This window comes from Anabrus simplex, chromosome 5 (assembly GCF_040414725.1).
Source record: "Anabrus simplex isolate iqAnaSimp1 chromosome 5, ASM4041472v1, whole genome shotgun sequence".
NCBI classification, from domain to species: Eukaryota; Metazoa; Arthropoda; class Insecta; order Orthoptera; family Tettigoniidae; genus Anabrus; species Anabrus simplex.
In genome coordinates, this window is record NC_090269.1 from 331,288,069 (window position 1) to 331,303,609 (window position 15,541).

Genomic DNA, 15,541 nt, shown 5'->3' on the forward strand with positions numbered 1-15,541 from the left:
TTCCCCATCTCTGCAATATATCCTGCTTCTGTGTCATCACTTCCTCCTGTTCATTTTTAATGAAGTTAGCACCTTCACCTGGGTTTTTCTTTCTTTTTACCCACTGGAATAAGATCTTTTTGCTTCCAGTTGTATCTTCTTGCAGAGATTTAGTGAATTTTTGACAGCATTTCTTTTTCTCTTCTTAAACCACCTTGGAGCACTCCTCCTTGTAGTGCCGGTATTCTGTTTGCATTCTGTTCTGTTCATCAGCCATCTGTTTCAAGCTTGTTTCTTCTGTTTAACTATATCTTTTACCCTGTCATTCCACCAGGGTGTTTCTTGATCTTTCTTCCTTCCTGATACTCTTCAACAGGTCTTTTCTGCAGACTCCACCATGACTGTCTTAAAGTACGCCCATTCTTCTTCGACCCTTCTGATGTCTTCCTTGGTATACTTGTTTTAATGTGTCTGGAACTCATTTTTTTTCCTTCTCCTGCAATTTTCACACCCTTAGCTTTCTCTGCCTAATCTCAGTCATCTTTTGTATCTTTCCCATCTTTAACTTAGCTACCACAACTCTGTAATCTCCTTCAAAAGATTCACTTGGGAGAGCTGTTACATCTAATAACATTTTCCTGTTACCTTTCACAGCCAAAATGTAATTTATCAGAGTTTTAATTTTGTTATCCCAACTTTATCTTGTTATCTTCTGTTTTTCTTTCGAAACTATGCATTTCGAATGATCAGCTCATTTCTTCTACAAAAGTCTACCAAAATATCTCCAGCCTTGTTTCTCTTCCCATATCCAAATGGTCCTATAATCTCATCTCCTTTTCTTTCCTGACCTACTGGGGCATTCATGTCTCCTGTGATCACAACTTGTTTGTGCTGTGTATGGCCTCCTAGATATTCAAGGTATTCCTCTAGATCCGTATCTGTATTTCCTGTTTGTAGAGCATAACCTTGAATTATATCTGTTTCAGGTCTCAATCTTACCTTAATCAACCTGTCATTTGTTTTCCACCAATTTGAGATATTCCTTTAGGTCTTTTCTAATTATGAGACCTACACCATTTTTGGCTTCTCTTCCTTCACTATGGTGTAAGGTGTATTCTTTCTTTAGTTTCCTCTCACCTTTTTCTTTCCATTTGGTCTCACTGATTCCCAGCAATGCTATATCTTTGTCAGCCATAAAATCTACAATTTCTTCCACTTCCCTTGTTAGTGTCACTACATTGATGGTCGCTTTCTTGATGTATTTGGTTGCTGGTTGTCCATTTCTCACATTTCTCCCAGCATCACAAGAACTGCACGTCGCTTGTAGGGAATGCCCTAGCATTTTCCAAGGCTTTAGTACTCTTGTCATCATATAGGCTTTTATTACGATGGGTTTGCGACTTCCAAAAGCATTTTAGAGCTACTGCCAGCCGAAACTTTATAGGCTGCTCCTAACATGGAGAACAGGCGCCTTTTGTAGCCACTCGTCTGGAGTACGGACGTTACAGTTGGTATGGGGTTTCAGTGGCATTTCCTCCACTGAGGGCCATTTCCTTTCTATAAGGACTTCTCTGCCCTTAGCCGTTGGTCCTTATAGTGGGCCAGGCTATTTACCACCGCCCAACACTCGGCGTGGAGACATTGGCTGTGTGGTTTACTCCATTACCATAGCAGATTTAACTGGCCAGGAACTAAAGTAATTCACATTATACAGTATTAATTCATTCATCACTGATGGGAACTATTCCTAAGATATAGAACTCACAAAGGAGGGATTATGTTAAGTTCTATAGAACATTGTAATATTGAGATCAGTTACTATGCTCAGCATTAGTAAAACTTTTGAGAAACAAGCATATCTTTTAGTCAATCTGTTGTTATAGAATGCACAAATAAGGAACTGAGGGCATCTCACGCATTAATATTAATATTGTATTGTTATTTGTTGAATATTAATGAATCTTGATGTTTAACTTCCAGAATTACAGCGTAATGTAGAAGAGCCGATGGTCCTTTGTGTAGTTGGGAACAAAACAGACCTTGCCTCTGATCGTAAAGTAAGCCGAGAAGAAGCATTCCAATATGCTCAGAGTATTGGTGGAAATTACTTCGAGTCATCGGCATTGCAGGATTATGGTAAGAACAAGCCTTCAATTTTATGTTGTAGTATATGAACAGCTTGCTTTGTGGTACATCATCTGTGGCATTGAATTGATGGAAGTCTCTCCAACTTGGTAAGACTTCATTCATATCTCTTAACTCATGTGACCAGGATGACTGAAATGCAGTATGCTGATGACAGTGCATCACTGCTTTACATGTTGATGTGCTACAGTAGTTAGTTTATAGTTTCAAGTGTACATTAGAGATGGGCAATAAGTGGTCTCATACTCAGTCTGCCAGTTAACCTAGGCTTGCATCGTGTGACAGCACTATATAGCGAGGCTGGGCTGGTTTTCATCACAAGGGCCACATCAAGGCAGCTCGGCTAACAGGGCTTAGTTTCCTTTGCAGGATGAACTTGCTAGGGCCGGTGTAACAGCCAGGCTCGTTGAGCAGCCGATTACTAGCGTGCTGCGTTCAGTAACACTTTTCACCTTTCCCTTATGAATTAATGAAAGGGACATTCAGTATTGTTTTGTAAACAATATAGTTGTAATAATCAAGGACTAACCACTGCCGTAATCTCAGGATAGCGTCCTAGCACCTCATCTGTGTCCAGTAATGTAGTATTAGATGATGGAACCAAAGGAGCATGTTTTGTATTCTTGGATTGCTGTCCCTTCTAAATCATCCATGGCTTCTTTGAAAGGTTCTGGGAGGTAAAACAAGTCACTCAAGAGTTGTTTTTTGATGGACTGCAGTTTATTTCTCACTTTTTTTGCTTGCAGTTGAAGCTGGTAGGACCTCAGTCATTTTTACCGCACTGGTTATGTGCAGATTTTAGCATGATCAGCTTAGTATTCTATCTTGTTTCTACATCCTGATACAGAGTATGCTTGACACGACTAACTAAACCTGTACTTTTGAAATAGGCCACAGCTTTCTGTGTTTCCTTAATTATGTATGCTATATCCTGCGCCTCAGAATTAAGAAAATCATCCTGGAATGTGTACCACAAAATAGTATTTAAACAATGCCCTACATAAAGTATTCACGTAAAAGCTTTGTGAACCATTAAGGCCTTCTTAATATTCACACCTTGATCTGTTACAAACTTAACTTGTTGTAAATCTGGCAGCCGAATTCCTAACACAGCACACTGGGTGGTAATTTATTTCATGATATTTTCACTAGATTTCGGAGTGTAGAGGGGAAAAGGTAGGTTAAAAGAACTGTTTTCTATTGCCCACTCATTAATGTAGTGAACCGTAAGGAACATAAAGTAATCTGTAATCATCTATCCACATTTCTGTAGTTGTAGCAGAATAACACTCCATGTCTCGAATGTCCGGTATTATAGAGCGACGAATATAATCTGCCACTTCATGACTACGCCGGGAAACAGTCGTCTGGTCTGGTAGCACCTCAGACGCATTTATTTTACCAAGGTAATTTCCTACATTAATTCTTGTGCTGTCGTTTGAAACTTGTACCACCGAGCTCGATAGCTGCAGTTGTTTAAGTGCGGCCAGTATCCAGTATTCGGGAGATAGTAGGTTCGAACCCCACTGTCGGCAGCCCTGAAAATGGTTTTCCGTGGTTTCCCATTTTCACACCAGGCAAATGCTGGGGCTGTACCTTAATTAAGGCCACGGCCGCTTCCTTCCCACTCCTAGCCCTTTCCTGTCCCATCGTCACCATAAGACCTGTCTGTGTCAGTGCGGCGTAAAGCAACTAGCAAAAAAAAAAAGAAAAGAAACTTGTACCTGACACAACACCGAAAGTGCATAGGTCTAAAGCACGTTTTAACACAAGTCTCTGTTATGTAGAGCTGGGAATAACTCAACTGCATGAAGCACTCATCTGACCCGAAGGAGTATGAGTGCAATTATGCCTTGCTAATGTGCTGGTATTTGAACTTTGTAAGAGGTACTATCCTCTTTTGCATTGCACAAATAGGCCTACTATTTCTGTTTCTGTCTCTTGTCATCATTAAAACATTAAATCGTTCCCATACTTCACTTTTCCCAACACTATTTTCTTTTAATGTATTCAGTTTATTTTTATTTTACTCTCTATTTCACTAAGAATATCTATGTTTAGCAAGCATTTAACCACTCTGAACTGAACACAGGTGATATAGATTCATCTTTAATGTGGCCCAAGATCTTTGAGCTTAGCGTGACTTGACCTTGTTAACTGCTGGGCTTGCTCACTTTCAAGATTGAACCCTAAGAAGCTTGCGCCGACCAGACAGTAATATCGTTGCATTGTGTTTAGGCTGGCACCTGGAGATATAGGCAATTTCCTCGTCTTGAACTGGGCTTGTTCTCTTCTAGTGTACATGTGATCTTTTTGTTCTCACCATCAGTGCACAAAATGCCAAGATTCTTACTCAACCTATCCAAGGGACTTGCATTGCAGAGTTCAGTATGAAAAGTCTAAACAGAAGCAGCACATGCTCCTTCAGATTCTGCCCATATGACTCTAGAATATGTAGATCACTTTTCATACCTTGGGAGCATCTTGTCTAAACAGTACACCCCAATAGAGGATGTGGGGAAAAAACAGTCTGTGCTGCCTTCATGGCATGTGGTCAGCTAATCAACCAGATCTTCAGGAATAAAGACCCAACAGTTCATACCAAACTCATGGCATATAAAGCAGTAGTTATGTCAACAATACTCTATGGATATGAAACCTGGTATAATGTACCATAATATCAAGAAACAGGAACTTCATCTTCAGTAGAAACCTCATTCTATCTATGGGAGAACCATGTCTCTAATCTTGCAGTTCTTGAGCAAGCGTGCATGAACAATATGAATGACACCAGATTTCTTCGCCAATTCCGGTGGTAACTTGCCTTGGGAACAAAAGCCAATGGTACCCCTTTGAAGCATTGTAAAAATTAGCTTAAACAAACCATGAATGTCATAAAAATCAACCCTCAAACCTGAAACAGCTTCCAAGGATTGCATGCTTTGGGTCAAACTATCTCTACTGCTGTTGAACTGTTTGAGCAAGAGTATTGTATGCAGAAAGAGTCTTGCATGCTTCATCAGATTCTGTGCCTTCCTCCTCCATCCATCTGACTCATGTTTAATGCTTGAATTGGCTTGTTCAATCATCACAAGCACAAACAGCATTGAGTGCGAATTGATCGTAGGCAGGAGAAATTGTATACTCGGGAACGAATAAGGCAGCTAAGAAAAGGCTTCATGCTGCAAGCAGACAAAAGTAAAGTTAACCTGCATGTATTGAGTTTGGAGACTATAATACTGCATCCTAATTGCAGGAAAACACATTAGCTTGTCCAAGTATAGAGGGGCCTTCAGAAAAAAGTTTAAATGGAAACCTGGTTTATCTAATTTTTCTTTGCTGAGTCAATTTCATCATATTTTACTTATCGCTAGCTTGGAGATAGTTCACATAGTCTTGTGGAGCAGAAGTAGCCATTAATTTTTCCACTGCTCAGAGTTCTTCCTGTTTGTTCATGTTTGTTCCACAATTCTAATTGAAATTAACAATATTTCCCATTTGGATTGAATTTCTTCCTTAACACACAGCCTACAGTAGACTTTAGAAAGTCATTAAAAATCGAGGACAAACTATGCGCGGCATTAAATTGTTGTATAACGTACCTTGAAGCATTAGTAAGGGTTATATTTTGCTAGATATCAGTGCTGGCATTTTAGCCAACGTCTGTGCGATAGTTTCAGAGAGATTGCATCTTGCAGATTTTCTCGTAATTGCTCTCTAACCATAGCTGCACGAAATGGAGTTGTGGTGTATGAGAATCTTATTTTGGCATTTTATGTGACTATAGTGGTTCTGAGGGAGTTTTCAAACCACCTCAGATCACATATAGTAAAATTTCAAATGTTTCCAATTACATATACAGTTTGTCCCAGGAGGAATAGTCAGTATTCAGTGATATGACAGGAACGATCATTTGAAACAAAAAAACTTCATATGGACATGTGCCCTGTACCGAATGGTTTCCGAGGTAGAACACATTTAATGTAAATTTGTTCTCGAGCTAGTGGCGCACATGTATGTGTCTTACACACCCAACCTCTTTGACATTTTGAAATGGGTACAAGTTTTCCGCATGTAATGTTCGCCATATGCGTGTTTGTGGGACGTTGAAACATGCAGAAAGTTACCATATGCTGGTAGTATGACTACGTTGCATCATTTCAATGTGTTGCTGTTCCTGCACAGATTGTTGAACTACACGTTCAGAAGAAAAATGGGAATTTGGAAGGTACCTGTTTCATGCATTATGCTGAAAACTCTGGTAAATACTTTACAATCAAGAATTCAACGTGTCTGAAAGCGCAGACTGTATTCCTTGACAGCAGCAGGAGTACTACCATCGCAAAAGCCATAAACATGCACCATATCTGCATACTCTTTATTAGTGTAGATGTGTGGCATTTTAACCGGCACATGTACAAACACAGTTAACCAGTGCTTCTTTCTGATACACTATCAATCCTTTACACTACTTTACTCGCAGCACATTATGGACAAGCGCACATTCAACAGGCTAGTTTAATGGCAAATAAACATCCTGTCACTGAACAAAATCACTTTGCCAAAATGGCACAGCAAAAACAGTAGTTAAGTCATTTAATTTACAGTGCATCTGACACTGGATCCCAATCACATCATCTCTTATGGCCTGCCACAATTCTAAGAAATGAGATGATATTGTTGCATGGCTCGAGAATAATTCCACCTTGTGTCACTATGGACAGGAAGTTTGAAACCTTATTCCCATAAGAGTTCACTCCATTTTGGAGATCTACCGAAGAATGTGTGGTACATAGTGAGATCACAAATAAACAGTTTAATTTGTTTAGTGTGTTAATAACACCAAATTCATTTGATGTGCATAACAATGGATAAATATTGCATGCAGAAGTGTCTCTTGCACAAGGGCTTGAACATGTTTATGACCTCCTGAATGGACAACAGTCCTTTCACACTTACTTTTTTTGAGACATCAAAGAATCTTAAGAATCTTTCATCAACTCTATCTCATATATTATATATCTGAATATAATGCTCAATTGAGCTCTCCATGAGACATCAGTAGTGTCATCTACTTGAACAGATATAAATTGTGCTTCGTCGACTTCAATCTTTACTCTTTTTTTTTTTTTTTTTTTTTTTTTTTGTAGCACGTCAGTTATGCACTCTGTCAAGTAACATTGTATGTCACTAGAAGTACCTCTGAAACTGGAGTTGGAATGCAAATGATTTTGTTTAGATTTTGTTCTTCTTTTTGTAAATCTAACAGTTCTGAGTAATTTCCCCTGTATGCTGAATCTTAGTCTTCATGATGACTGCAGAATGAGAGTTAATGTTTACCTAAGTGAGAAATTGCTTGGATAAGGTGACCTAGAAATTTTCTGTTATTTTGTGCTGAATAGCAGAAGACTCAAACCTTTCTGACAGTGTTCAATTTGATTATTAAAGATAAGAATTTCATTGTGTTCAGTATTGAACTGAGTTCACAATTAAATTGAAAGAAGTTATATAATGGTTCAACCTTTTCAATACAAGTAGAATTAGAGAAGTAATGTTACATTACTAGTTGATTATAAGTTATAAACGGTACTGGTTTCGACCACTGTTCTGGGTCATCTTCAGCCGATCACTTCAAATATAAAAAACAATGCACAGGAAAATAATAGGTGATGTATAAATTTTCACTAGCTGTAGATCATGAAGTATTATAACACTTTTGGTGGTAGCACTGCATGTTGAAAGTTCTTAAAATCTTGAAGAGGTCAAGGATCAATCATATAAACGAAGCCAGATGTAAGTTCTTGGAGAGCAGTAAAACATATGTGCTAATGGCACTGTGTTTATAAATGTTCATGAAACTCAATGAAAAATTAAATAGCTTGTAAATGTTGCTAGATGTGAAGTCATATAATAACAGTGTAATATCCTTGACAATAGAAATACATAGTAAGGTTGATAAAATCTCGTCAGATTCTTGAAATTCGGAGATGCAGAACAGTTGACAAAAACAATTGTGAAAAGAAAAAATTTAAAAAGTGCAATATTAGAACAATTGAGAATTGTATTTACACGGCGTGTGATTTCTTGAAGATAAAAGCTCTGGTAGTTCCTGAGATGGCGTAAGATATAGATTTAAATGTTATAATGATCTGAACCGTAAGTGATATTATAATATCCAGTTCAATGTGGAAAAAAAAAAATCTTTGTTTCTCTCTTTTTTAAGAAACGAGGCTCTGGCAATGCTGTAACGGTGTGCAGTGTGGCCAAGCACAGGTCGCATGAACTCAGCGCTCTGCCGGAGCTGTCTCATTAGCTCAGTGAGACGAGGTAATGCCATAAATGCCAGTTGTATGGACGCACAGATGTTCGAGTCGTGTTCGTGCCAAATTTTTTTTTCAGTTAATGTATCAAATTGTATCCAATGTACACCTCCACTATGCAATACACTATGTTCTGTGTTTCCGTTACAGTTACCTTTATTTAAACATTCAAACATAATATGAACTTCTTACAGATGTCAACGACTACTTTGTTTCATCCATGGCACGAATAAAGCCAATATGTAGAACATAATAGCGGATACAGTAACATTGTCTCTATCCAATACGGTACAAGGAAACACAACACAATACAGTACAGTAGGTAGGCTACACTGGATTGCCCATTATGCTACGCACAAGAATTCCATAGTGTACGTGTGACGTCCAGTCTTATCTTCACAGAGCCGGTACGTACATTTACGAGCAACGTTCACTTCACAGCAGATGTTGAAAGTGAGCACCTTGCATTTGCAAACACTTCGCCACTCACTGGAGCATACGTTGCTGGACCCTACACAACACACCTGCATCCACCATTGCCGATACAGCATGCACGCGAGCTATTTGGTCTTGTAATCCCTGGGTGGAGTACTATAAACATGTTCCTTTAAGTGTCACGACAAATAACATTATAGTGGATTAAGGTCCGGGGAACGTGGAGGCCAGAACATTGGACCTCCATGACCAATCAATTTCCCTAGAAATGCTTCATTTAACCAGTTACGCACAGTTATTCCAAAGTGTGGTGGTGCACCATCATGCTGAAACCATAGCTGTCACCGAACACCAAGTGGAACGTTTTCTGAAGCGTCAGGCAAAGTATTGCCCAGAAATGTACGATAGTGGGGCGCATTCAACTTGTCCAGCAATAGGTAAGGGCCTAAAAGCACTCCTCCCACGATTCCAGCCCACAGGTTTATGCCAAAGCGCACCTGAAAGCCACGTTCACGGGTGACGTGTGGGTTGTGGTCAGACCAATAATGGCTGTTGTGATGGTTGAAAATACCTTCCAGGGTGACGCTACATTCGTCACTCCATATCACATTCTTTATAAAATGTTCATTATCTTCAACTTGTTGCAAAAGCCATTAACAGAATTGTACTCGTTGAATGCGGTCTTCTGGCCGCTGGTGTTGAGTTAACGTGTAATGATATGGATGCAGTTTTTCGTCGTGCAAAACGTCAACAACCAGTGTTTAAGATACCTGGAACGGCCTTGCAATATCACGGGTACTTCGCCAAGGTGATTGGTGAACGGCTTCAAGAATGTCCTCCTCTGTGTTTGGAGTACGCCTAGTCCTTGGACGACCTCGGTCCACTACTTTTGGACGAAAATTACCGGCTCCCCGCAGGCATTGCTCAAGGCAACGAAAAACATTCTTATCGGGATGGCGCCTTTGAGGGTACCGTGCTGCATACTCACGAGCAACAGCAGAAGCTAGGTTATCGGATGCACCCAACACTAAAAGCATATCGATGTATTCGCCGTTTGTGTATACGTGCACTTTACCGGACCAGTTATGGTTGTGCACTGCTTGGTTAGTCGACTCATGCATTCAGTTGAGTGGATCACACTGTCACGTGTTCGACTATTGTCATGTGACAACAGGATGTCATGCTTACAAACGCAGTTACACGATGGGAACTAGGGGGGGGACACACACACACACACACACGCACACAACCTGACGTAGATTCGAGCCGTAGCTCCATGGTGCATGTGGGTCTTAATATCCCAGCCGTCTGCTCAGTGAGCTGTGACGGAGGGTACGGTAGAGCGGGATGATGCACATTTCTCTATTACATTTTGATGCGCTGCAGGATGTGACTGTGTTGCCAGCTTCTCGTTTTTGACTTGTTTTCCAACAGCACCAGATCCGATTTGGCTATAGAAACTTTTGTCTTGCAATGGGCTGAGGAATCACATGCCGACCTCCAAGTGCGGCATTTTTTGTTCATCCTGTATTTTCCTTCTCCATAAAATCAATCACCTCTTCTGACTTCACAGTCAGTGATACAAGGTTGAATATTGCTACTTTCATAATGTTGTCGCCCATTTCTCACAGGTCCCCCGGCATAACAACTGCACATCACTTCTGGGGAATTACCTTAGCCTTTTCAGAGGCTGATTTTAAAAGTGCAATTTTCATTTTTATGATGGGGTCACCATCCCTTGTCCTACTGGGTGAATCAAATATAAACCAGAATTATTTTTTATAGATAATTTTATTGAATCCACCAACAAATACACAAGAACATTTTTCTACATAGTCTCCTGAAGTTGACACACATTTTTGCCACCGTATTGGCAACTTTTTGATGCAGTCCTCGAAAAAAGAACATGTATGAAGAACATACTCCTCTACCGCTGCACTGTCATGAAATTACTTTCCTCTCAGTTCTTCTTTCAGTGATCCAAATAAGAGGTAGTCGCAAGGTGACAAATCTGGACTGTAAGGAGGGTGTTCCAGAGGTAACAAACGCATTTCCTCCAGTTTTTCCCGTATTGCAACAGCAGAGTGTGGCCTTGCATTGTCGTGCAGAAGCAGCACAGCTTGGATCGGTTGCTGACTACATTTGTTGCGATATGCAGCTTTTGTCTCGACCAAAATATGCCAGTAATAGCATGTGTTCACTGTCCTTTGTTCATGCAGGAAATCCACTAGCAAAATGCTCATATAGTTCCAAAAAACAGTTGCAAGCACCTTTCCAGGAGAAAGACACGTTTTGGCCTTTACGGGCCCTGGTGCACCTCATTCCTGCCACACTATGCTTGCTTGTTTTGACTCCGGGGTATAATGATGAACCCAAATTTCATCAGAAGTGACAGTATGATGCAAAAGATCATATCCTTCCTCCTCGTAGCGATTCAGATGCCACCGGCAAACATCTTGACGGTGTTTTTTGTTTTGTTTGTTTCTGGTTGGGGAGATGAGAAACCCACAAGGCAGACAATTTCCAATTGCTTGTTTTGCTGACAGGGATGACAAATTAATATTCTTGAATCCCCTTAGTGTTTTTGTTGTTAATTATGACTACTGTTAGCATTGCTGCAGGTAGCCTCCTTTGCAAGTTTTATCTCTTACCAGTGTTATTTCATGTGGCAAGAGTTCTTTGTGGAAGCTCCGTATAGTTTACGCCCGATTCATCAATGTTATACAATTGATCAGGTGTTCTGTAACTTTTTTTCCAACAAATTGTGAAATAAATGTGCTTGAAGCTACATCATCAGCTGATAGCTTCTCACCTGAAATCACCACTTTCGAATTGCATGATGTTTGTCATACCCTGCTGTATGCATTCTCCCAATGTGAGGCTCCATCAAGTGTGTCTTTCTTGGTGTTGCAGTTTTAATGGCCAGCATTGCAGATCATAATAATGTTTGTTTGTATCAGCAATATAATAGCTAACGTTCTGGTTTCTGGATTTCCAGGCTAATAGTGCTTTGAAGTAAGTGTGTTTGTTTGCTTATCTTCTTGCTTCACGAGCTACTCCTCTGCCTGTGCAACACATGTCAATAAATGTCAGCACACCCACTTGCTGTTGGTAAAGACTGATCAGGCAAGTTATACAACTTTACCACAAGCATCAGTCAGTCATGATTATTGGTTTTAGGCACACTCTTTTTTATCTTTAATTTATGAGTGTTACTGCTGTGATATTTTCTTCCTGTCATATCTCAGTAATTTTTGTTTCACTTATGACTGATTAGCATGAGTTGATTTATTATGGTATATGAGAAGGCATAGTAAGAATTTTACTGACTTCTCTACTTATACTGGTAACGTTGCTCTAAAGAATAGCATACAAATTCAGAATTCATACTGAAATGTTTAGTCGCCTGTGCTAGTTTTCGCAATATAGATTGATCTTCTGTTTAGTTTAAGTGTTTTTGTTTTTTCCTGCACTCAAACTTAATATCTAGGAAAATTTACTTCAGCTTCATAGCGAGATAATTAGAAATTACTCCACTTTATAGGTAATGCCCATAAGCTAAATAGTGCTTGAAAATTGTGATGTATTTTTTGTTTCCAAGGTATTGAAGAAGTGTTCTTCAACACTGCCATGGGTCTAATCCGCCTCAGTGAAGATTCACTTTGTTCAAGTCTTCGTGTCTATGACTCGGCGGATGGTGCAAATTTGAAACCTAACAATGTGTTCTCTGGTACGACGACAGTGGAAGCCATTGCAGAAGCTACTGGTTGTGACGATAGTGGTAATGCTTATGCTGTCACTGAAAGATCACCTATGTGTTGTTAAGTGGGCGTTGTGTGAATGTTCATGTGTTAATGTGATACTCTCTGCAATTAATGTTATTTTTATTCTTCAGGATGCATAGTACTGTATATTTAAATTATTTGTCAATTCTGAAATAATTATCCAATTATATAATTCCAAAGTTTAATCATTGCAGTCCTATTTAATGATATTATAATGACAAGGAGAGTTTGTTTTAAACAGTTTTATGGTGTTCTAATGAAAGATAAATATTACAATTATGAAACTAAAATTCAAATGTAAATGATTTTGTATATCAGGAGGGCTGTGAGAGTGTAAGTCAGAAGTTGGTCAAACAAGATAAGTCAACTGTTTTGCATTCAACTTTGCTGTCTTCAAGTATGATACAAAATGGTTATATATAGATGCAATTTTACCAAAGAAGGGAAGTTATGTTAGAAACGCAAAGAACTGCTTTCATCATCTGAACCAATATGTGATGTACACTCTTTTGCCCAACATTCTAGTATGCAAGTTATTAATGACTTGTGATATTATTTATTGACAGCTTCATTCAAGAGATAATTTCCAAATACATATTGTGTAATGTTCTTGACATTCAAACTCTCATACTATATTCTAGGTTTTTGTTTTTATTCTACTTGAGTTTTCGTATATAATCATGTACATTTTGTAACAAAATTGCAGAAACATCTGTAAAATATCATATTCATTAGACTGTGGTTGTGTTTTTGTAAAGACTGTTATTTTTGAGATTGTACAATTATGCAAGTAAGGAAGCAGATGTATTTTCATATTTTATGATTTGTAACAAGGATATTCGCTCATTTGTAGGTAGTTACAGCTTTAAGTTAAGGCGGGTGTTTGCTGATTATCTGAATGTAAACTTGTTAACTCGGGTTAATCATTACCCTAATTTGCTCATATACCTCACTTTTTAGTTCAGGATGAGGACTTAATATCCCATATCTTTCTTCACATCATTAAGATAAATAGTTCTCAATACCTTTATCCCCCAGTCACACATAACCTCTGTAGTTCTTTTTCCTTATTGTGCATTATTTAGATGTATAGTTTTAGTGTTTTTGTTTAATATAGAAGGCCCGCGTGAATTATATATACACGTGTGTGTGTTGTAAAGTATAAGAAAATCAAGTGCCAAACCATGCACAACTACAGTATAATATACTTAAACTTTATGTAAAATAGGCTGAAATATTTCAGGAGAATAATTTTAAAACTTTTATTACAATCCTTTCCTTTTTTTCTCTTTTACCACTATGAAGGATTTTTCAGAATTGTGATTTACTCTGAGTAGTTTGAGTATGTGCATGTATACTTGCTTTAATACTCTCAGCATAATGTACCTGCTAAGACGATGCTGTATCTCATTCATTATTGCATGTTCATCAACTTATCTGACTTCAAAGTATTTCAGTCTCCATTAAATTCCTTCAAAATCCTTCTCATTTGCTGGTGGAATTTTGTATACTTATTCCATTTCTTACCTTCTTTTAGCTGTTATGGTGTAATTTTTTTAATTAATTTTCTTTTTAATTTTATCATATGTTTTTCCAGCAACTCTGTCAAAGCCTCGTGCTTGTAATGTGCAATACTTTGAAATATCTCATGGCATTTGGCATCTGTAAATCTAGTTCCACTGAACTGGATGGAAGAAAAATGAAATTGACTTGTGATTCATTTTAAATGGCTCTACTCAGATAATCAACATTCTACTGCAGTTATATATAAATCAGAATACTGGCAGTATTGTCTTACTGGAAGACAAAGGTTGAGCAGCTTGCCTGAGGCGAGGGCATGAAACTTGCCTTGTTGAGTTGGAACAGGAAGGTGAGTTAGGAAAATGAGTGCACCCAATGTATTTTATGGAGAAATGACTGTGAAATTCAAGAGAAACTGAAAGGGATGAATTATGAATTGCCCCTAATTGTTAAATTCCTAGGCTCAGTAATTTTCTTTTCCTTCTTTACTTTCCTTTTCCAACTTGACAGTTATACTATAAGTAATTTATAAATTTCAGTCTATCTGTTTACATAACATAGCATGTATAACAACATTCCATGAGCCTTTGTTTCTCAGACTGAAATATAGGATTATTCTTCCATTTTCTTGCCAAATGTTGTATGTTTTAAATGCAGGATTTACCTTTTAAGGTGACCAATATTATTGTACAAATACTGTTCAAAATGTTAACTTGTGAATTAATTTTTGTACAGTTGTTGTAGTTTATACCTCTGGTTGAAAAGTGACTTGCCCAATTTCTGGGATGTGATAGTGCTAAGCACCAATGTAACTGTATAAAACCAATACATTTTATTTAGCTGTAACTTTTTAAAATTAAATACTAACCACTATCTATGTATGTATGTTTTCTATCCATCCTTTCAAATATACATATGTTTTTTAAACAAATGTAAACATGTTATAATACTTGGGAGAGATACGTAGGTATAAAGTGGTCACATGATTGATAAAATATTAAATAGTGTTCATACCTGGAAAATTGCTGCTTTCCATTGGTGACCTTTTTTTTTTGTAATGTATGTTTGATCCCTGTTAGCTTTTCTACCTTTTATTTGTAAATATCTTCTTCTCACTGAGCAAATTTTAGAAAGTGATATATATTCTGTATATTGTGAATTTGTCTTCCAGTTTTCTTGCCTAGAAACAGCAGACATCAACATTAAAACACAGGTGTTAACACATTTAAAAGATGTATGCTAACCATAAAAGAGGATGAATGAAGATAGGATAAACTCTATGCTTAGATGTTCTTCTTTTGTGTTACATACTTTACTAGAGATCTTCTAGTATGCAATGAGAATTGAAAAGAGTAT

General features: G+C 38.1%; 1 protein-coding gene across 3 annotated transcripts in view; it reads left to right on the top strand.

Annotated features, from left to right (window-relative positions):
* Positions 1–15,541, top strand: part of LOC136874068 (ras-related protein Rab-21) — a 133,205-nt gene that overhangs the window by 99,061 nt on the left and 18,603 nt on the right. For 2 of the 3 annotated variants that reach the window (XM_068227648.1, XM_067147589.2), the window contains 2 exons: positions 1,960–2,115; positions 12,481–15,064. In XM_068227648.1, coding sequence (XP_068083749.1) covers positions 1,960–2,115; positions 12,481–12,704 — 380 coding nt within the window. In that variant the 3' untranslated portion in view covers positions 12,705–15,064. Of the gene's footprint in view, positions 1–1,959; positions 2,116–12,480; positions 15,065–15,541 lie in introns of those variants that run through there. The other variant, XM_067147591.2, reaches the window with a different exon arrangement.